The sequence below is a fragment of the Vombatus ursinus genome, unplaced genomic scaffold, assembly GCF_900497805.2.
Source record: "Vombatus ursinus unplaced genomic scaffold, bare-nosed wombat genome assembly UNPS02014807.1, whole genome shotgun sequence".
NCBI lineage: Eukaryota > Metazoa > Chordata > Mammalia > Diprotodontia > Vombatidae > Vombatus > Vombatus ursinus.
Window position 1 is genome coordinate 21156534 of NW_020954585.1, and position 23659 is coordinate 21180192.

Here is a 23659-nt window from a genome sequence, read left to right on the forward strand (position 1 = left end):
GTGTGTGTGTGTGTGTGTGTGTGTGTGTGTGTGTGTGTGTGTGTGTGTGTGTGTGTGTGTTGAAAGGAGAGTAAAGTACACTCAACCCTAAATATACACACAATCTAGAGAAAATATACATATGAATATGCAAATTTACTACTTAAATTTACTTGTAAATTCTTAAATCCTGCCATTTGAACTATCCTAAAACAACAACAATAGGGCAATATAAATAATTACAGAAAATAGTATTTTGGTTATCCTCATGAATCTTCTGTTCTTAACTTCCAAGTTATTCATCTTTATCTCATCTTAAGATCATATGATTTTAGACCTGGAAAGGACCTTAGAAAAACTCTAGTGTGATCATCTAATTTTCTCTTTGTGTCTTCTAGGCTTGGCACAGTACTTCACAGTACTATCACACAGTATATGTGATAAGCATTTTCATTCATTCATTAATGAGGAAACTGAAACCCAGAATGGTGCAGTGATTTTCCTGAGATTGCACTGATAAAATTATCTTGACAGCCTGTTTCAAACTCGGGTCTTCTGATTCCATATCCAGTGCTCTTTCTTCTGTCCATTCTGAAAATCCTTTCTATATTACTTCTGTACAAAATAATATTTTGATATATCTAACTTCATCATGTGCCTTCACATTTTATGGATATGCAGAATTCTCTTAGGAATAGTAAAACCGTTTGTTACTCTATGCATAAAGGGAAAGGAGGACGTGCACACCTTTTCCAGCTTTTTCTTCCTTTTTTCTCATCCCCTCTTCCCACTGGGGAGTTGTGGAAAAAGAGGAAAAGATGAACTGAACTAGAGATGTTGGGCTGCAGCAGACTGGATTAGCTTTCATTGGGGAAGGCTCTGAGGTTTGCAGTCTTTGAGAACTAATCATGCTCATTTGACCTCAATTTGGATAAGTGTAAAAAACACTAGATTTGATAGAGGCATTCCTATTTTCTCATCCCAGATACCATGTTAACTCACCAGCTATGTGAGTTGTGAGCAATCAACTGGAAGTTTTCTCAGGTCTTTTCCAGCTTTTGTGACTTTATCATATCTTTGGTACTAGCAGTCTACTCTGAGCTTTAAAAATGCAGGGTAGATTACTAATGCCTGAGTTAGTTTATAATATTCAGTGACACATAGGTTCCCATCAGTTTTACATAAACTGCAAAGTAGAAAAGAATTTCTTAAAGAGTCTTTTCACTTGCCTTTTCTCCTACTCCCTAAATTTCCTCCTATTTTCTGCTTGCTATCCAAAGTTCCCTACTCCCCTTCAGTTTTCATTTCCTAGTCACAACTCCCATTTCCCAAGTAGTACTATTCTCAGCAAGAATTTGATTAACTGATTAAAGTAAATCATAGTGAATTATGAATAACTCATAATCTTAAACATCGTATTAGCTATTTGCATTAAAGGGGGAAAAAAACTTCATAACCTATATTAATTCCTAATTGGTTCTTCTACTTTGTACCCAATGATTAACTAGTCTACCAAGAAATAAAATAGACGGTATATAATGTTTAGCCCAGTTATCCCTTCAACATTTCAGGGTTTCAAGGTGCAGCACCCCTCCATCTGGAAAGCCTGGGTAAAATTTTTGACCCACCCGTCATACCAGAGAAGAAGTCTGAATTTTTTCATTTTCTTTTATGAAGTGTTTACGGCACTTTATTGTAAAATTTGGGCTAAGCATTTGGTCATAGGCTCTGTGTTGTCTGCTGGCCTTCTACCGTCATCTGCGGCTTCCACAAAACTCCAAAATAATTCCCATTTAATTTCTTATAGTGAGCCGTGATGTAACAAAACCACAATGGGGAAAGTCGCAGTGTGGAAGAGATAACTGTATCTTGACATTTCTAAATGCCACTCTGTTACTTTTACAAGAAATTCTATACTTCAGATTCAGTTTTTTCTAAAAAGTGTCATCTAGCATGTATTAGGCATAGTGAAGAAAAAAAGGGTTCTACATCTATATGACTCTCCCTTTATTAGTCCTTTCAGCCTTAGTTTTTAACTTTAATAAAAGGTTTGTGCAAAATGAGTCTTTATGAGGCTTCTGTATACAACTAATGTTTCTAGTTGGTGTCTATTTAAAAAAAAAAATACTTGAAGTAAGAAAGCAGTACACTGAGACCTACCATTTTTTCCACATGTGCTAAACAAAACTTTGTAGATAGCTCACCAAGATTCCTTAGGACACTCTTTAATGTATTCTATAATGGGATTTTTTATTGAATGTGCTCTAGCAATTATTTACATAAGATTGATAAGCATTGATATAACAGTAAATACTGGTTTTGACTTATTAAGATTGTATTTCTCCTATTTTCCTAGATTGAAGGATTCTCATTGAACAAACTAGTAAATTTTACCCTTAAAGAAGTTGAAAATGATTTGGTGGTTTGGGAACAGACTACTTCTGCAAGAGATGATGAATCATCTAAGGAAACATCTTTTAAAAGAGGAAAGGTCTGAACTCATTTTTATCTACTTTCATTATTAAACTGAAAAACTGTCAGTTTTTAATTAACTAAGAGATGATTTTTCAGATTCCTACAACATTCAGTGTATAGCAAAATGAGGTTTGGCGAGACAAAAACAAAGAGAAAGTATACTATGAATTATAACAGCTGTGAACTTGGGATCATAAGAAACTTGGATTCAAGTCCCACATCTGATAATACATAATGTGTGTATAACCCCATGGCCAAGTCACATAACTTGTCAATGCTAAAGGCAGTTCTCTAAGTCACGGATAAATTACTGATGTATATGGTTAGTTTCTGCATCAGGCATTCCTACACTGATGAAATTACAAACCTTGACCCAGAACACCCAGAACTGTTATATGAAGAGTCTGAGAATTTCTAATTGCAAAGGAACCCCGAGATCATCTAATCTAAAGCACACTAGAAGGATCCATTCCCTCCTACAGCATCCTGAAAGTAGTCTTTCAGCCTCTGCTTGAAGACCACCATTGATAGGAAAGTTACTACATAAGGCAGTCCACTCCACTTCTAAGTAGTTCTAATTCTTAGGAAATTTTCTTTATTTTCTTTATTGGCTAGCCAATGGGGTTAAGTGACTTGCCCAAGGTCACACAGCTAGTGTTATGTGTCTGAAGTCAGATTTGAACTCAGGTCCTCCTGAATCCAGGGCCAGTGCTCTATCCACTGCACCACCTTACCTGCCCCCTAAAATTTTCTTTATATTGAACCAAAATTTGCCTGCCTGTAAACTTCCATCCATTGCTCCTAGTTCTTCCCAAGGGGACGATCCTTCAAATATTTGAAAAAAGCAAAAAGACAGTAGTAATAAAAACCTAAATAAATACTTGAAGGGGGGGTTGTACAAATTGGACGCTGAATTATTGCTTTATTTCTTAATATACAAACAGAATTTTGTGTTCTTGAGACTGCCTGACATAATGAAGATAATGGATTGAAAGTTAATAGGCGTACTTCTTGTGCTCTGGACATTTTATATCTTTGTACCTTGGTTTCATCATCTCTCAAGCTGGAATAGATTCTAGTATAACTTGTAACTTTAAAATTCTATGACAAAAAATGCTTGTATTTTCTTTAAATTGATAAATCCAGACATATGTGTTTTAAAATCCAAACCTTTGATATCACAGATTAACTGACACCAAAATTAAATATCCAGTCATCAGTACAATATCCTTATAAATCTGGGTAGCCTAGGATCCTATTCTCTTTGCTTTTTTTTCAGTATCCACTTGAGGTATATTGATAGCTTAGGTAGGGGGCAGGACTGAGAATGTGTTAGCACCTCTTATACAGTCCTTTCTGTCTTCACTACATTTCATAAATTGAAAGTAGCAAATATGCCTGATCTATCAGTGGCCGCTTTTTAGCAAATACACCAGGAGTGACACAGGAGGAAGTGGTGTTAAAAGACAGCCCACACAATAGCTGACATATTAGCAATTTTGTGTTTACAAAGCACTTTACAGCTACTTCACATTTCTCTTTGAATCCTGGCTTACAACCTCCATGTGAGGCAAGAGTACTATCATTAGTATTATTCTCATTTTATAGTTAGGAAATTGAGACTCTGAGAGAATTTGTCCATGGTCACAAGACAAGTAAATATCAAAGGCAGGATTATCAAGCCAGATCTCCCCTAACTCCAATTCCGATTACCTTCCCACTGCTCCATGCTATCTAGATAAGATCCCAATTCTATCTAAAGTATAATAAAAACCAATTACTGATACATAGCTTAATTTTTTTGTAGTCAGTTTAAGCTTCCTGTGAAAGGATTTTCACACTCATACCTTCCCTTAAGTTTCATTTTGTTAAAACAGAATCTGTATAATTTTGTTTTATCTGATTGTTTTGTAATGATGAAACTTTCTTCTTTTTGCTATTAATAGGTTCCATTGGTATTTGACTTAGAAAACCAGTGTTCTGTACCAGTTGGGCAGCTTTGGGTGGAATTGCTTCGTTTCTATGCTTTAGAATTTAATTTGGGTGATTTGGTCATCAGTATACGTGCCAAAGAAGCTATATCTCGTGAAGCAAAGGATTGGCCCAAAAAGCGCATTGCTGTGGAAGGTATCTAGATTTTTTACCTTAAAAAAAAAAAAAAAACTAAAAAAAATGCAGATCTAACAGCATGTACTTTATTTCAGTGTTCTTTCATCACCTTCATACAAGGTGTACCAGAACCCAGCAGTAAAGTAAACAGTCAGGATAGTTTCATGTTTAGATCTCCGTTTTTAAAAACTGTGGCACGGGCATTATCCTAATTACACATTCATTAAATTTAAATGATTTCTTAAAGTTTAAAAAAAAACCTGACTATAAATCTTTACTTCTAGGTTCAGTTTACCCCATTTTATATTAATTGGTTTCATGGTTTCCAGCAGTTTGCAGACATGACGTAGTGTAATGAAGCCTCCAGTAATATTTAAAATATGCATATATTCTTTTGCATAGCAATCATTAAACCAAATCTGTATTGCAGTGAAACACACTGATATATTCAGTAGGTATTGGAAAGTGGGCTGGCCTCTTAAGCCATTTTCAGCTTTTAGAAGTTAGGCTGTTCCATAGTTGAAGCTCATATAGAAACCTAAATTTTTCCCCTTTAAAAACATTTTTAAGAACTTCCTCATAATTGTAGTTAAAGGAATCTTCAATATGGAATTCCCTTCTTTTTGCTTGATTTTTTTTTCAAGCTTTATGTTGCATAAGAGGGTTTTTTGCATTTTGCATAAAATTCTGTGTGCAGTTATGGGGATCTCACATTTTTAAACCCTCCCCTGCAGTTTCTCTGGCTCAGCTCTTCTGGCCAATTGCCTACCCTGCTGGAGTTTTAGGGGAGGAGAGCAGATTGTGAGAAGTGGTGTCTCCTCCTCGTGCCTCCCTCTCACCCCTGGAATTCAGTCCAGCCAGTTCAGTGATGGGGCTTCACAGGGCAGAAGAGTGGAGGTAAGCTTTGCAAAGTGACTGGCTGAGTGGGGGAGGCAGAACACTCAGCAGAGCCTTTCAGTGTAGGAAGTAGTCCCTGAAGGCTTAAGAGCCAGATTGATCATTTCTCTTCTGCTGCCACTATCCTATAACCAGATAAGGAAGGGATACTGGTGTTGTGCCAAGTGGGTTGGTTATAAGAGAGAATTTTGATATTAGGAGTTTCTTCATGTGAGAGATTTCTTCATGTGAGGGATGACATTTTTTTCCGCTCTGTTTTGACTCCCAGATGAAAATAGCCACACTTAAGAAATAGGATTCATTTTGCCTGGTTTATTGTTGCTTTTAATCTAAAATGGGTTGATTATTTTCAAGGTAAAATATAAAGATGTTGCATTTCTTGTTGTTACAGATCCATACTCCATTAAGAGGAATGTGGCAAGAACCTTAAACAGTCAACTGGTTTATGAATATATACTTCATTGTTTAAGAGCAACATATAAGTATTTTGCTATTCCACACAAAAAAGCAACAAAGACCACACCTAAAAAGCCTCTGAATACAAATGTTGATGCACTTCAAACATCCAAACACCTAAAAGATGATGTAAAGCATGACCCTGAGGTACAAGGAATCAATAACAAAATCATGGTTATGGGTGACTGTATTGATGCTGCCGATACAGTAGAAAACTTTAAGGCACATCAGAGGAATACTGTAAAGATGTTTGATGGTTTTGAAAGCCCAGCAGAGGAATTAGGAGATGTTCAAGTTGAAATCAACCAAGGAGACTTCGATTGTATCATTGAAGAAGTAATTTTTGATGATTCCGAGGATTTCAAACCACAATATGAGGAACCAGAAAGTGGAAATGACGAAGATGAGGAGGAGGAGGAAGAACTTGACATAAGACAAGACTGGGAGAAAAATTTGACAACTATGGATCAAGAATTAGATGATGACAGTGAAAATGGAGAAGTGCTTGCCCATCACAATGACCTTGATATGGAGACTGACAGCATTTCAGATTTAGAGAGTTTCCAAAACATTACAATAACTGAAAGAGATGACTTTGTTACTGTAGATGACAAGGCTGACATGGATGAGGAAAGCACGGAAGGCACAGATGAATTAGAAGACTCAAACAAGGTTGCACATTCAGTACAGGGCCAGACATCAGAAATCACTAATTCAGATGATGAGGAAGAGGATGAAGAAGCAGCCAGGCATACCATTAATGAAAGGGATAATGTTACTGTACAAGATGATTTGGATACATACACTGGATATGGAGATGTGGATGCCCTTTCTGAAGAGGATGGATTAGTTGTTCCTGTTAAATATGAAGATTTAAAAGAAGTAAGAAAAAATTTAGATGAACCCTTGCTAATGGAATTAAATGAAAAGCATCCTCTTAAGGAAGAAAATGTATGTGAGGAAGATTCAACTGTAGATCATTTGGATTTATTCTATGAATTTAGTAAACTTGTCTTCACCAAGGGCAAGGTAAAAAAAATTTAACTTCCAAAGAAATAGCTTGGATGTTTTGTTTTGTTTTGTTTTGTTATAATTTTGTGTAGGTAAATTTAGTTTTCATCTAGTAAAACAGGCTTACTGAAATGATTAGCAGTGATTAATTATTCATTTGCTCTTTAAGCCCAGCTTGATTAACCAGGCTTCTTCCTAAGTTTTAGCACTCACCCACTTTCCTGCCCAAAACTATTAAAAGTTGCTAAATATTCCAGCTGTATCATACCATACTCCACCCCTGATGAATACCACTTTGAGGAAGTAAAAAGTAGAATGTTTTACTAGAACAGGTTAGGAACTCCCGTATAAAAAACTGCATTTAAGTCTTTATGCTTTTCCCTTTCATGTAGCCTCCTACTGTAGTATGTAGTTTGTGCAAGCGAGAGGGCCATCTAAAGAAGGATTGCCCTGAAGACTTCAAAAAAATTGAACTGGATCCTTTGCCACCGTTAACACCCAGATTTTCAAATATCTTAGATCAAGTTTGCATCCAGTGTTACAGTAAGTTGTCAACATTTCTTACTAATTTCTAGGAATTAAAGTAGGCTTCAAACAATTGCCAAACTAGGAGATGGCTTAAGATATAAGAAATAACAACATGTGTTTATCAGTCTTTACTTATTTTAATTTCTAACTGTTCTGGTGTCGTGTTCATTATAAAGATTTCATTTAATCTTTAGAGTTCCAAGTTTCAACTGAGAGAAATAAAGTACAGAAAAACTTTTGATAATATTTTCACTTTAAACATTATAAATAAAAGTAGATATCCAACTAATCAAAGCAGTCTTTTTGTTTTACCAGTATTTTGTAATTAACAGAAATCTGTTCCATCTCCCTGTCATCCCACCACACACCTGCCCTTTCCCCCCTCACCCCATCCCTGAAACAACAAACAAACAAACAAACAAAAACCTTGTAACAACTATGAATAGTCAAGCCAAACTAATGCCCACATTGGATATGTCCAAAAAATGTATGTCTCATTCTGTTGTACTCTGAGTCCAGTCACCTCTCTGAAAGGAAGTGGGTTGCCTTCTTCATCATCAATCCCCTGTAATAGAAGGTTGTTCAGAGTTCTTAAGTCTTGGAAAGCTGTTCAAAACAGACCATCTTAACAAACAATGTTTTGACAGCTTCAGCCTGATCTCTCAAAGTCAGCTTATTTTTAACAATAGCAAAATTAGTTTCTCTTGATAATAATAATATATATAATTACACGTACATGTGTGTGTGTAAAATTTCAGTAATTCTTAGTAATTTATTGTGATTTTCTTGAGGTTGGGCTATGTTTTTATTTTGTGATCACATTGCTTCTGCAATAGTGTTATTCACATAAGAGATACTTAGAAATTTGAACATGGGGATAATTGTTTTTTAATAACAACTCGGTTCTTCTAGTTTTGGGGCAAAATTTTAAAAGCTCTTTGACAATTATTTCTGTTTATTTTAAACAGAGGATTTTTCTGCAACTGCTTTAGAAGATCAGGCTCGTGAACATATTCGGCAAAACCTGGAAAATTTCATAAGACAAGAGTTTCCAGGTACGGTTATTTATATCACATTTTTTTCTTAGCTTAACATTTCTAGAAGACCAGTAATTTTGTTCCAAACTTACTGACTTAGAGAAAAATAAATGATGTGATTGGTGTTATAGCTGATATAGAAAATTGTAGTGCACCAGTAGGTTGAATATTGAAATACTATTTTTATTAACAAATGGCATGCATATATTTTGTTTTCCATTTGAAGTCTTAATCAAAATTTAAAATCACATTTCAAAAATAATTTTTTCAAAGAAGTAGCAAACTTAATAATTATAGATATAGGGAGGTGTTATAGATTTTATCTTGCACTTTATCTGTCCTAAGACTTTGACAATAACACAAATGGCTGTTTTTCTTCCTTTATATAGTTTATCTTTAATAAAAGCAAACTTTGAGGTAAACAAGAAATGGGATTCTAAAATAAACCAGAAGTTAAGAGAGACCAGTATTTGTCTTCATTGAGATTATTATTGAATTGGGACCTTAATTTGTATATTTTATGCTTTTGAAAGCTTTATTTCTAAATTTGCCTCTTTTTTTACACAAAATAAGATATTTAATATTCTGTTACAAGAAGTATCTAACTCAATTGCTCATTCTTGAGAATGCCTGTTTGAAAATAAAACATCCTCAAAAATTAATTACTATTTATGATATATTTCTAACAGGCACCAAATTGAGTTTATTTGGTTCTTCCAAAAACGGATTTGGGTTCAAACAGAGTGACCTGGACATCTGTATGACAATTGAAGGACTTGAAACTGCTGAGGTAGAGTGATGATGATGATGATGATGATGATGATGATGAAGAAAAAGGAATCACAATTATATAGTATCTTTTGACTTACAGAACACTTCCCTCATGATAACCTTCATGATAGGCAGGAAAAAGATTGTCATTCCCAATTTATAGATGAGAAAACTAAGTCTCAGAGGCAAAGTTTGCCCAAATTCACACAGCTAGTATGATCAGAACCAGGGTTCAAATTCAGTTCTCTCCTGAGTATTTTTTCTTTTATGCTACATGTCCCAGGGTGATCATATGTAATTTACATTTGCTATTGGTAATATGAGTGAATAAATTTTTTTAAACTACAGAGTACTGTACTTCAATGTGGCATTTTCCCAGATAACTGAAAATTGGGTGATGCTTAATCACCTTGAATTGTTCACATCCTCAAAATTGCTAAAGGCACCAAGTTGTTATTGGCCATTCAATGAAAAGCAGAGTGATTTGGATTTAAAGGTATAGTCAGCCAGGTGGTACACAGTAGATAAAGTGCTGCACCTGGAATTAGGAAGACTCATCTTCCTGAGTTCAAATCCGGCCTCAGACACTTAGTAGGTGTGTGACCCTGGGCTTAAACTTAACCCTGTTTGCCTCAGTTTCTCATCTGTAAAATGTGCTAGAGAAGGAAATGGCAAACCACTCCAGTATCTTTGCCAAGAAAACCCCAAATGGGGTCACAAAGAGTCAGAAATGACTGACCAACAAGAAGTTAACTACATTTGAAACACAATGGGCTTTTTAAAAGCCTGTTTTTCCAGAGCTATATTCCAAGAAATCATAAATGAAAACTGCACAGGGCAAAAAGTAAATTGTCCCAGCTTTTTGAAAATGATAGAAAGAAAGAAAGAGGATGGTTGGGTGGATAATTAAAATAAAAAAATCTAGCCCCCCAAACCCCAAAATATCTTACAAAATATAAGTTCCAGGCCTTTGCCAGTCATCTTGACTTTTGTCTTGCCACTGGACTTTGATGACTCTGGAGGAGAAAGGGAGGCTGATGACTTTGGACAGCCTTGACTCACTTAAATACACTTCATGCACAAGTCAAGACATCACCCTCATGATGTCATTGATCCTCTTCAGGAAAGAAGAAGGAACAACAACAGTGTTATAGGATTATAAGATATTCAGATTGACTTTTTTAGTCCTCATTTTTGTTTGTCTTACTGAATCAACAAACATGTATTGAGCACCTATTATGTACTGGGGATACAAAGAAAAAATTAAATAGTTTCTGCCCTCAGGGTGCTTATATTTTATCATGGTTCTGTCATTCAAACTCTAGTCTTCTGACTCCAAATCCCTATCTCCACAAAACCACACTGCTTCTGAACTGGAATGAATTTGGGAATTTCTAAAGGTAATAGAAATTTGTATTTATGCTAGCATTTTAAGAAAAGCTCTGTAATATTGATATAATGATTTGCTACTTTTGTTGCAGGGATTAGATTGCATTAGAATGATTGAAGAACTATCAAGAGTCCTCAAAAAACATTCAGGTACTCTATGAGCTAATTGGATTTTGCCTTCTCTTTAATAAGCCTCTGAATTACCTAAAATGTCAGCTATATAGCATTGTGATTAAATAAAAATATTTTTATTACTGTAAATTTGCCATTTTGATACTTTTTTGCAAGAATATTCCATGTAATTAAGCAAAAATTATTTAGACCTGTTTTAAGAGAGAAAAGGAAACCATCAAGGAGCCTGTGATATTTTGTGTGCATCTTTCACTGACTTGGGTTTCAGTTCATTACAAGACAGGTATCAGAGAGGCATCGCATATTAGTTTGGAACATCTTTTGCTTTTACCTACCTGGGGCTAAACATAGTATAGAATTTATTCATCTCAGATGAGTTTATAGTGCCATCTACTCGTCCTTAAATATTTAGCAGCAGTTTAAAGTTACCACTATTGTTACAAACAACACTGGTAAACTTTTTTTTCCCTTCATAAAAGTACATTGAACTATTTTTCATAATTTTAGTTAAAGACTGGCATGGTTGTAATGCTTAAATTCATAGTGCATACAACTACTATAAGAGTTAAAGTCTTCTTTTCCTTTGTATTCTTTATTTCTAGGAGTTTGAATAAAGACTTTACCTGTCATTGGGGTAACTGGACAAATCTTAAATCTTTTCCTCCCCATGTTTCTAGTGGAATTGAAAGTTAGCGTGAGTGTCAGTTGGTTTTTCATATATGTACACAGACATAATTAGGTCTGACCGTTGGGGAACTAAGAATTTATTTCAAATGGGGGAATATTTTTACTTCCAGATAGTGTGTATGAATTCTATAGGGTTATGCTTTCTAGTAAAACTACATTTGATGAAATTATAAAAATTTCCCCATCCCAGAGAAACAAACTAGAAAAAGTTTCTTCTTCCAGATTGGTAAAGCTCTTGAAGAATGGCATTTATAAAGTTAGACTAGGCAACTGGCTGAGAGTATCAACTTATTTGCAAATAACTCAACAAATTTTGCATTGAATAATGTGAACCATGGCCTACAATCAATATTCCTTTACCCAAGAATTTCTTATGCAAATATTTAATGTTGAAAGTTAAGGATGTATACAAAGTATTGGATATATCAGGAATATGATGATGGCTACAGAATTCTGGCAAAAAAATTATGTATTTTCCTACTATTGATCAAGTTTAGACAGATTCATTCTTAATACAAATAATTATAATGCACTTGCTATGTGCAAAGGCCTTAGGAATATATGCACAGAGACATAATCATAGGATCACACATTTAGAGCTAGGAGAAACCTCAACGCCCTCTCATTTTACAGCGAAGGCAACTAAGGCACAGAGTCTTGCCCAGCTAGCCAGTATCTGAAATGGGAGAGTTATTTTCCTTAGGGAACTTATGTTCTAATAGTGAGGATATAACATGTACACAGCTACATATAGTGTAAGTTAGAGTGTAATAAGAGCAAAGGAGTCATTCAAATGGTGCTGCTAGAAGTATTGAAAAGGAAAAGTCATTTTAGCTACAATGGTCAAGGTAGGCTTTATGGAGAATATACTATTAGAGAATATGCTATATGGGCCTTGAAGGAAGAAAATTTCAAAAGGTAGATAGATGAAAAGAGGATTTTCCAGGCTTGAAGGCCAGCTTGTACCAATGCAAAAAGGGAAAAAAGGCAAGTGAGGGCAATGAATAGCTAATAGTCTATTGTAGCTAGATTTTTATGTGGAGTGGAGTGAACCATGGGGAGAAAGGTAGATTAAAGACAAATTGTAGAGGATCTGACTCTTCCTGCAATATTAAAATATAGGCAGTGAAGAGCCACTGAAAGTTTTTGAAATATGATATGGTCAAATTCAAACATTAGGAAGAAGAAAATGATTTAGTGAATAATACTGAAAAGGAGCAGACAGGTAGGAAGGGAACTAGAACAGAGCGTTGTAACGGACGTCAATAAGGAGGGAGTGGTTAGCAGTATCAAATGCAGCAAAAAAATCAAGAATGAAGATATGGCAATTAAGTCACTGATAACCTTAGAAAAAAATAATTGTAGAGTGGTGGAAACAGAAACTAGATTGCAGGAGTTTGAGGGGTGATTTAGTGGTAAAGAAAAAGAGACAGCGAATATAAACTATCCTTTCTAGAAATTAAGCAATAAAGGGAGTTAGGGGGAGAGAATAATAGAAATGGAGATAAGATGTTAATGTGAAGGGGGCTAACATGATCAAATGATGGTGGATGGGTTTTTGTTTTCTTTAAGAAAAGAAACTTGTCCTTATAGACAAAGGTAAAGGAGCCTAGAAAAAGGGAGAGATCAAAGATGAAGTTATTTGGGGGCAGCAAGGTGGCGCAGTAGAGAGAGCACCGACCCTGGACTCAGGAAGACCCGAGTTCAAATCCAGCCTCAGAGACAAAACACTCACTAGCTGTGTGACGCTAGGCAAGTCACTTAACCCCATTGCTTAGCCCAAAAAAAAAAAAAAAAAAAAGATGAAGTTATTTAAGCAAGGTTTTGGAGGATTCAAGAAGGGATGGGGTCAAAGGAACTAAATAGATTTGAAACTGTTTAACTATTTTTATTCAATTCAGCAATATTTATTGAACATCTACTATACATAAATCCCTATAGTAACCACTGGAGGGAGAGGGGACTACAAAAGAAATAGCAGCGTGGTCCTGCTTATGGTCCTTGGTCATCTTAACAGTTTCATTGAGGACGTGAAGCACATGGAAAAAATGAGCATCAGTCGGTGTGCAGTTATACCAATAAGAGTTCAGAGAAGAGAGGATTATTATGGAATGAAACCACATGATCTCGGCATAGTCATGAAAGCAATAGAACTTGAAATGGAAAAGAGGTTAAAGGGTAGTATTCCAGGGTGAGTGGAACAAGAATGATAACCTTAGTAATTACTCAACACACACTAAATATTATATGCTAGGCCTTGGGAATATGAAGAAAGGCAAAAATAGTCTGTAGCCTTCAAGGAGTTTACATTGTAACAGGAGAGACAACATGTAAATAAATAGGTACCTATAACATATACAGAGTAGGTGGAACATAACCTTAGAGGGAAAGGTTCTAGCAACTGGGTGGACCAGGAAAGGCCTTCTATAAAAAGTAGCATTTGGGCGGGGCAGCTTAGATGGTGCAATGAATAGAGCTCTGGCCTTGAAGTCAAGAGGACCTGAGTTCAAATCCAGCCTCAGACACTTAACACTTACTAGTTGAATGACCCTGGGCAAGTCACTTAACCCCAATTGCCTAAAAAGAAAAAAAAGTAGCATTTGAAATGAGTTTTAAAGGAAACCAGGGATTCTAAGAGGCAGAGTTGAGGAAGAGAGAGCATTCCGAGCATCAGGACAACCACTGCAGGGACATGGAGGCAGGAAATGGAGTGTCATATATGAGAAACAGCAAGTAGGGCAGTAGGACTGGATCATAGAGTCTGTAGAAGGGGAGTGAAAGTGTCAGAAGACTGGAAAGTTGGAAGGAACAAAACTGTAAAGAGTTCGAAATATCAAGCAAAGAATATTTGATCCTTGAGGTAATAGATTGAAGTATATTGAATAGGGGCAAATGACATGGTCAGATTTACGCTTTAGGAAAATCACTTTGGCAACTGAGTGAACGATGGAGTAGTGGGGAGAGCCTGGAGGCAGGTTGACCAAGGCTTTTGAAGGAGTTGATGAGGGCCTGAACTAGAGTGGTAACTGTCGATAGAGAGAAGGGGACTCATACCAGAGACATTGTTGAAAATTAAAATGACAAGATTTGACAGATGATTAGATAGGTAGAGAAATGAGTTGAGGATGACACTAGGGTGACAAACCTGTGTCACTGGGAGGATGGTTGTGCCCTGGATAGTAGTGTAATAGGAAATAATAGAAAAGAGTATGGTTTTGTTTGAAAGGTATTAAGTTCTGTTTTGGGAATGTTGAGTTTGAGATATCTACAGAACATTGAGTTCAAAATGTCCAACAGGCAGTTGGGACTGGGGCTCAGAAGAGAGACTAGATCTGGGATATATAAATCTGAGAATCATCTGCATATAGATGATAGTAGAACCCAGGAAAGCTGTGAGACCACCATATATTACTATATTGCATAGAGCGAAAAAAGAAGAGGACCCAGCCTAGAGCCTTGGGGGACGCTCACAGTTACTGAGCATAACGTGGATGAAGAACCCATAAAGGAGACTGGATAAAAGAGTAGTCAGACAGGAGAACCAAAAGAGAACAGTGTCACAGAAACACAAGAGTGAAGAGAGTATCCCAGAAGGAGAAGATGATCAATGTCAGATACTGCAAAAGTCAAGAAGGATGAGAATTAAGATAAGACTGTTAGATTTTGCTGTTAAATGATGTCTGGGAATTTTGGAGTAAGTTTGTTGGAAATCACATTGCAGCTTTAGAAGAAAGTGAGAGGAAAGGAGGTAGAGACATGTAGCATGGGGAAAGATTATAAGATGATAGCTAGCAGGATCAAGTAAGAGTTTTTAAGTTTGGACAGGAGATAGACATGTTTTTAGATAGCAGAGAAGAGTCAGTAGAGGAGAGATTGAAGGTTAGAGAGAGAGTGAAGTTGACAGAGGAGACAGTGTTGAGTGGATGAGAGGAAAAGTGATCAAAGATGCATGTAGAGGAGTTGGCCTTAGCAGTGAGTAGGTCTGCCTCTTCAGAGACTAAGTGAAGAAAAATATGAGAGAACAATATTAGAGGGAATGATGAGGGAAAGGGGAAAAGAACAATCTCTCAGTGAATGGCTTCAATATGTATTTTTGTTTTGTAAAATGTGTGTTTATAGTTAATAAGATGAGCAAACTGGAGTGCTGTAGGAGGCTTACAGAGAGATGAGGAAGGTTGGAACAGCCGCTGTGATGAATGGTAAAGAAAATCAGGGTAAAGAAAATCAATTAGGGTAAAGAAATGCCTTGCTACAGTGAAAGCCCGGTTGAGCTTAGATAATATAAATTTGTAGTGGACCCAATCAGCAGTTTAGTAACTTCTACTGCTCCATTCAGCAGGACGTGAATAAGAGTTGAAGGCAGATAGTGGAGTATTATAGGGTTAGGCTTTAGAAAGGCATAACCGGTAACAGGATAAGAGAGCAAGGAATTCAAGAGTAGGAGAGAATATAGAACTAAACTGGTTCTTCAAAGGGTTAAGATTGGGAAGGGAACAGTGTTCCAAAAGATTGACCTGGCTGTAGCAGAAGATTCATTTGAAAGAATAGTGGGAGAAAAGGTCTTGAAAACTACATTTTTTAAGAGGAACATTGGCAAACTGGAGCATGTCCTGAGAAGGTTGACTAGACTGATGAGGAAACTTAAAATAATATCATATGAGGAATAGTTAAATGAAGTAGTAGTGTTTAGCTTAAAGAAAATGGAAGTGACATGGTAACTAGAAGATTGAAAAGACATAGTTAACTGTTTGAAGATACTTGAAGAGTTATTTGGAAGCGAGGTCATACTTATTCGGTAGGCACCAGGAGGGAATGTTTGGACTAGTGTATAGAAGTTTCAGGGAAGTAGATTTTGGCCCAGTATAAGGAAGAATTTCATAACAATTAGAGCTCAGAAGTGAAATGAACTACCTGATAGAAAAGTCTCGATCACTGAAGATCTTTTTTGAAGAGATTGAATGAAGTTATATAGGAAAAATATATTTCAAGTAAGAGTTGATCTAAATCATCTCTGTGATCCCTTCTGATTGTTACTGTAGATTCTCTGATCAGATTAAGTAATTTGAACTTAATCCTTAAGGTCCTAGGTAGTTGTATAAAACCCTGTATGAATGTGAGTAGTAGTTATCGAAGAGTTTTTGCACAGCAGAGTAAGTGTTTAAAGAAAATTCATCTTGCAGAATTCAGGATGAATCAGATGATTGACGAAGAAGACCAGTTAGAAGACTGTGCAGGGATCCTTAAAAGAGTTGATGGGTGGAGGGGAGCAGCTAGGTGGCACAGTGGATAGAGCACCGGCCCTGAAGTCAGGAAGACCTGAGTTCAAATCCAGCCTCAGACCAAATACTTGACACTTACTAGCAGTGTGACCCTGGGACAAGTCACTTAACCCCAATTGCCTTAAAAAAAAAAAGTTAATGGGTACAATGACTAGAGTTGTAGATCTTAAAGACTACAAATTGGTCGTAGTTGTAGGAGAGAAAGAAAAAGTGTGCCCAAAGTGATAAATGGGTAACTGGTGGTGCTTTGACCAAAGTATGGAAGCTGTAATAGGGCTCTAATTTGGGAAAGAGTTCATGGTAAAAATATAATATCCATGTGGAAATTTCTACTAGACAATTGGAGGCACAGTACTAGAATTTATTTGGGCTGAAGATAGAGAATTCATTTAAATAGGAATGATAGTTGAGTCTTGAAGAGTACCAAAACAGAAAAATGTTTAGTGAGCCTGGAGTAACATTCCCTGTGATAGGAAAAAGAAGAGCAGTTAGGGAGAAAAGCTAAGGAGGCATTAGAGAAGTGGATAAGAGCCAGATTTGTACAGTGTCATGAAAGTAAAGGGAGGAAAGGATGTCATATCTTTGGTGACAAATAGTGAGGACAGAGAAAAAGCAGTAACACTTAAAGACGTCATTAGTAACTTGGGAGAGTTAATTCTGTGAAGTGGCAGGGATGGCCAGTAGTAGAAAATAGTAGAAAAACTAAGGAAGAAAAGAAGAGTCAAGAAATGGAGGGAGTTAGTGCAGACCACTCCATGAAGTTTGACAATAAAAGGAAGGTAAAAAATAGAATCTTTAATAGCCAGAAGGGGCAGTAGGATCAAAGAAAGTTATGGAGTTTTTTTGTTTGTTTTTTTCAGTAAAGTAGGGGAGAATTATGTGTATTTGAAGGCAGAAAATTTTAAAAGGAAATGGAGTCAGTGGAATGGAAAGGATTAAACATACTAGAAGAGAAAGGGATAAGTATGGGAGCAAGTGAATTGAATTGGTGCTCTCAATCAGTTCCCTAATTTGCCCACAGATTATCACATTTGGCATTTTCATTGACATTCTTCAAAGAGAGATGAATGTTCCCAAACAGGGAAGTTACTTTATCCATTGTGTTTGCTTTTCTAGGTGGGGGAAACCAGGTATCACCAAGTAATTGGTTGAGTTTGTTTTCAAATGACTTTCTTTTTCTTTTCTTTCCTGTCTTTAATCTTTTTTTTATAAGCAAATAAAACTTAAATCTGTGTTTAAAATAGACTTGTCTAATATGATAGAAAATTTTGTATTGGGGCAATAAACAAAACTAAACACGAAAGACTTTTCCTAATTATTGTGCTGCACATTTTCTGGGTTTAACCAAGGCAAATGAAATGATATAGGATGGGGTCAAGTTTAGTCACAGAACAATACTAAGTTATTAAGATGAATTTCTATCTATGGGGCTATTTAAATAATGTTGCTATTATATTAAATTATGTTAAAAGATAACATTAAATGATAGTGTTAAATTAAATTTTCCCTGCCAGGGCTCAGAAATGTCTTGCCCATTACTACAGCGAAGGTACCAATTGTCAAGTTCTTCCACATGAGAAGTGGTCTGGAGGTGGACATCAGTTTGTATAACACATTGGTAAGATTCCCTCCAGGTGCATTCTTTAGTTTGTAGAGAGGTAAAGATTCGCTTCCCCAGGCCTTTAGAATTTGTTGTTGTTCATACTAGCATTAATTTAAATGTTGCCATTTCTTGAAGCATTTCTGCTGTTTAAATGGAAAAGTGTTTTGATTCTGCCATCCCCTATCTTAGATTATATGTTTAAAGTCAAAATGAATTAACAAACTCTTGTAAAAGAGGGGTGCTAAGGCCTGTATGCTATGGCATCTCCCTAATTCTTGACCACTTTTAGTATGTTAAACAAGTTTTAATTCTGAAATGAATTGAGTAAATTAGTTCATTGTTCATTGCCTCCTATGTTGGAAGCTCTTTTTCTTCAAATGTATGATTGCCCTACAGTGTAATTTCTGATCTTTTTCACAGGCCCTTCATAATACCAAGCTTTTAGCTGCTTATTCCACTATTGATCCCAGAGTGAAATATTTGTGCTATACTATGAAGGTATTTACAAAGGTGAGTAATATAAAAGAATGCCCAATATGATTTATTAGGAAATAAAATTGTCTTATTCTTTTAAATGACTTTTGTGACCATTATAAATTGTTTAAAAATTTTAGTAGAAGATGGAATCAGTGTTATCTCTTTCCTTTAAATAGCTACAACTTAGTATAGGGTGGTTGCATGGGAAAAACCAAACTGGTCTTGAGTACTTACTTGCTAGCTATAAAACTTTGGGCAAATCACTTGCTTATTCCCTCATTTGTAAAATAAAGGTAATATAATGCTCTCCTTACCTCTTTTACCTCTCATAGCTTTGCAAAACTCACATAAGATAATACTATATGTGAAAAAATTTTGTAAACTATAAATTGCTATGCAGAAATATGATATTTGGTGATATCTAAAGTCCATCATCTATCCAAACTACTATGATTTTTTAGAATTTTCATGTCATTTAAATATGTGTTTTTGTGTTAGATGTGTTTTTGTTCTGCTTTTCTATATTCTAGTACTTTGGTAATGATTTATTATTTTCATTTTGTTCCCCAAATAAAAGCTATTATACTCAGACTTCTCATGCAAATAAAATACATGTCAATTCAATAAAAAAGAAGGCTGTTGATTCCATTTTTCCTTCTTCCATTCCCTGTAGATATGTGATATTGGCGATGCATCGAGAGGAAGCTTGTCATCATATGCATATACTCTTATGGTGCTCTACTTCCTGCAACAAAGGAATCCACCAGTTATTCCTGTTCTTCAAGAGGTGAGGGAAGGAAGGACTGATGAACAGTATAATCACAGCATCCCCTTTTTACTCTTAAATCCCATGGTTCTGCAGTGAGCCTTTTAATATAATTTTCCTGAAAGACATTGTTCAAATTTTGAACTTAATTCATGGAGGTTTTTCCTCTTTGAGAGCAAAGGACAAACAACGACAGTTATCTGTCCTTAATACCATTGCCCAGGTCATCTTCTAAATGTACATATCTAATGGTGTCTCTTCCCCTTGTTCAAGACTTTCAGTGCCTCCCCATTGCATAAAAGATAAAGGATATAAAGCCTTCCACAATCTGCCTTCATTCTGCCATTGGAAAAGGAGTGAAAAGCCATGGATTAGAGTCAGGAGAAACCTCGGTTCAAATCTTGCCTCGTGCTTTTAGCAGATCTATGACCATAAGCAAGTCACTGAAATTCTGTGAATCTTAGTTTCCTCCTCTGCAAAATAAGGATGATAGTGCCATCCTCTCATGACAGTTGTGAGAGTCAAATGAGATCATACATTCGTGATACTGTGAAAACCTCAAAGTGATCAGTGGTTACTGACTTCTGCGCTTTACTTCCCCCCTCTGTAATATGGGAGGATAGAGGGATCCTCTCTAAGAACCCTCCCACACATTCTTAAGTTTCAGTCTCATTGGAGTACTAGCTATTCTGTGATCACATCCCTCCTTCTCTGTTACTGTACGTGTGTGTGGTGTTCCTCCATGATGGTAGTGGAACGAACTCACACAGACACACACACACACTCTCTCTCTCTCTTCCTTTCTTTCTTTCTCTATCTCTCTATCTCTCTGTTTCTCTTTCCCTTCCTTTAAGGTCCAGTTCAGGCTGCATTTCCTCCATAGAACCTTTCCTAACCATACATCTCCCTCTCCCTACCCCTAACCAAAAGGGATTTCACATTCTTCAAATCTTTCATGATATTCCATTTGACTTCTCCTATGAATATATCATATTTTAATTTGTATTATATTTATGTGCATGTGATAGTCTCCCCTTCCCCAAATTACATTACAAGCTCCTAGCATTATGCCTTGGGTCCTTAATAAATGTTTCAATTGAATTGAATGAATATTTCAAAAATCAATTTTAGATATACGAAGAGGAGAAAAGACCTGAAATAATTGTCGATGGTTGGAACACTTATTTTTTTGATCGAATAGGTGAATTGGTAGGTATTTTCAGGGTAATTCTTTTTTTTGTATTTTGCAAGTATAATAAAATCAATGTAAATGTTTTAAAATATAAATTAATCATTTTGGTAAATGACCTAAAACAGGGTAGCATAGCTTAACTGTACAATTAAGTTACCAGAATGTATTGTTTAAGTTGGAGTGGAAAAAAAATTCTTTCATTCTGGTTCAGTGAACACTAAAGATGAATGAGAGAGAGAGCTTTTTTAATGCTAACTATTTATAGCCAAGCCATTCTATATGGATTGAAGATTCGTTAAACATGTTGTCTCATAATTTTTTACCAGAGTTTAAGGAGACCTACTTTGAAACACAGAGATCTGTTTTATAGACTAAAAATGAAATTTCTTGAAATGTGTTTCTGGTTCTTTCACTGGTGAGCTGTGTGTTCAGGGATGTAGTCTTTAAAAGTGAGAATTTTCTTTAATACCTCAAAGGGATAGTATAAAAATTAATAAATTATTGAAGACTATCTTCTAAAACATGAAAGAAAAGCTTTAATTAATTAAATTATTTAAAAAGAGCCTTTCAGTCTTCTGATTTGTACTAAGTAGATATGAATAAAGTTATGAGTTATTTGTATTTAATACCTTAAAAGAACATGACGTATTTCTCTTGGTGACTTCTAGCCAGCCTTTTGGCCAGAACATGGAAAAAATACAGAGTCTGTTGGGGAGCTGTGGTTGGGACTTCTTCGATTCTATACAGAAGAATTTGATTTTAAAGAACATGTTATTTGTATCAGGAGAAAAAGTCTGCTTACAACTTTCAAGAAGCAGTGGACCTCAAAATACATTGTTATTGAAGGTACACATTAAAACTCTGTGTAGAATTGACTGCAGAAAACTACATGTAGAATACAAATTATGGGGGTAGCTAGGTGGCGCAGTGGATAGAGCACCAGCCCTGAAGTCAGGAGGACCTGAGTTCAAATCCGGCCTCAGACCAAACACTTGACACATACTAGCTGTGTGACCTTGGGCAAGTCACTTAACCCCGATTGCCTCACCAAAAAAAAAAAAAAAATACAAATTACAGACGTTATTGTTAAAAATCAGTTTAATGATGATCGTTAACACATTTTACCTAAATAAGTTATCTATTTTAATGTATTCAGTGAAAACTTAAGGGCTGCATGTGTCAAATTCACTTTCAAAAATGGCATACCTCAAACTTAGAGAATTTGGAGGTTCATTGTTATTCTGTATCTGGTATCACATTTCTAAAATTGAAGAATTGGATTAGATTCTCTTTAAGGCCTGTTCCTCTTCTAACATTCCATTAATTCTATGGAAACAGATCAGTAGCAAACATTGTTAAAAATGGAACATTTAAGTCCTTAGCTTTATATGTTACTCTTAACTCATTTAAGTGTACAATAATGATCTGTACAAGTTTTACTAGGCAAAGATGTGAGGAAAGATGGGGAACATGTAGAAAAATGCAAGAAAATGACCTGAATTATAGTTAGATGCATGAAAAACCATTTTTGTCTGACCAAAACTTTAGCCAGATTGCCAGAGTCTTCTGTAGTGTGCGCAATAGGTAATACAGTAATCAGATAGCAAGAGGGCTTGGTGCTACATGTTTTTTCACTTTCAACATTTTTATGTTGGGACTTATTTTGAGTACCTCAGTTTTATTGTTTATGTGTTATGTATAATGCTTAAGGCTGTATTGGAAAGCTGTTTATTCCTCTAAACATGAAGTATAAACAGTAATAGTGACTGATTTTACAATGCGGTTTGCTGAGACAACCAGGGCATGATCATAGTTGGAATCTGTAACATTAAGTAAGATTATATAATATGTTGGTTTTATACTAGCAACAAAAAGGAACAGGAAAATGTATGTTGCTTCCTGTTTTTACTGAAATGAGTGACCATTTCTTAGAGCAGATAACTAACAGGTTTTTGTGAAATTAAAAACAAATCTTTAAGGGAGATAATCGACATGCTAAAAATAAAACATTGAGAATATTATTCATTTACCATCTTTGATAATAATTGACATTTACAGTAATAACCATGAATCATCAAACAAAGGTTAATTAAACAAGTTTGGTAGTATTTTGTCTAAAATCAGAGTAAATAGAATTTGTAAGAGTTCTTCAATCCCAAATTTATGTGTAGTACATGGATTTTGTAACATGTAATTTTTTGCATGGATTTTGTAATGTGAGCAGATTTTTCTGCTCAGAAACCTTGACTTGTTTGATATAGCATGCTTAAGAAAAAGGTAAAAGAATTGATGACACATGAGCCATATGGTTTTTACAACATCGTTCCATCATTGATTCTCTTTAATAGTAATAGTACAGTATTCTCAAAATTAAGTACCAAAATTAAAATAATAATAGTCCACATTTCTGTTACATTTTAATGTAGAATTCAGTCCACAAAGGTTATAAATATTTTTAATAATGTTCTAGTTTTTCATAACATAAAACAACAGATTTTAGTTCTCATATTTCTCTCAATAATCTTCTAACAGATCTGAAATGGAAAATAGGAACTTCAAAACTAAAATCATTTGTATAGCAGAGAGACATTTTTATAGGAGAGTTTTTTTTCTGAGGGGGAATAATTTTATTTGTTAGTAAGGTGAAAGCGAATTGATCCTATGCATATTCTCTAACTCTAAGTAGCAAATGAAATGAGGAAGAGGGAGGGAAATACTTTATACTTTTCTTGTGAATTGAGTAGATACATTTCGTCTACTGCTTCTTCCCCTCTCTGTCTGTATTTGTTTAGCTATTTTTTTCTTTTAGATTATAAACTCTGATAATGAAAACAGTTTTTTTAATAAAGTAAAACAGTCTTAATCTTTACA

At 35.4% G+C, this 23659-nt stretch overlaps 1 protein-coding gene across 9 annotated transcripts in view; it reads left to right on the plus strand.

Moving 5' to 3' along the window:
• The window catches only part of TUT7 (terminal uridylyl transferase 7), a 99317-nt gene that overhangs the window by 33662 nt on the left and 41996 nt on the right, over positions 1–23659 (plus strand). For all 9 annotated transcript variants that reach the window (XM_027874932.1, XM_027874930.1, XM_027874933.1 and 6 more), the window contains 12 exons: positions 2336–2470; positions 4401–4581; positions 5852–6945; positions 7320–7470; positions 8424–8510; positions 9182–9282; positions 10745–10802; positions 18265–18368; positions 18774–18863; positions 19504–19617; positions 20728–20805; positions 21457–21634. In XM_027874932.1, coding sequence (XP_027730733.1) covers positions 2336–2470; positions 4401–4581; positions 5852–6945; positions 7320–7470; positions 8424–8510; positions 9182–9282; positions 10745–10802; positions 18265–18368; positions 18774–18863; positions 19504–19617; positions 20728–20805; positions 21457–21634 — 2371 coding nt within the window. The remainder of the gene's footprint in view (positions 1–2335; positions 2471–4400; positions 4582–5851; positions 6946–7319; positions 7471–8423; positions 8511–9181; positions 9283–10744; positions 10803–18264; positions 18369–18773; positions 18864–19503; positions 19618–20727; positions 20806–21456; positions 21635–23659) is intronic.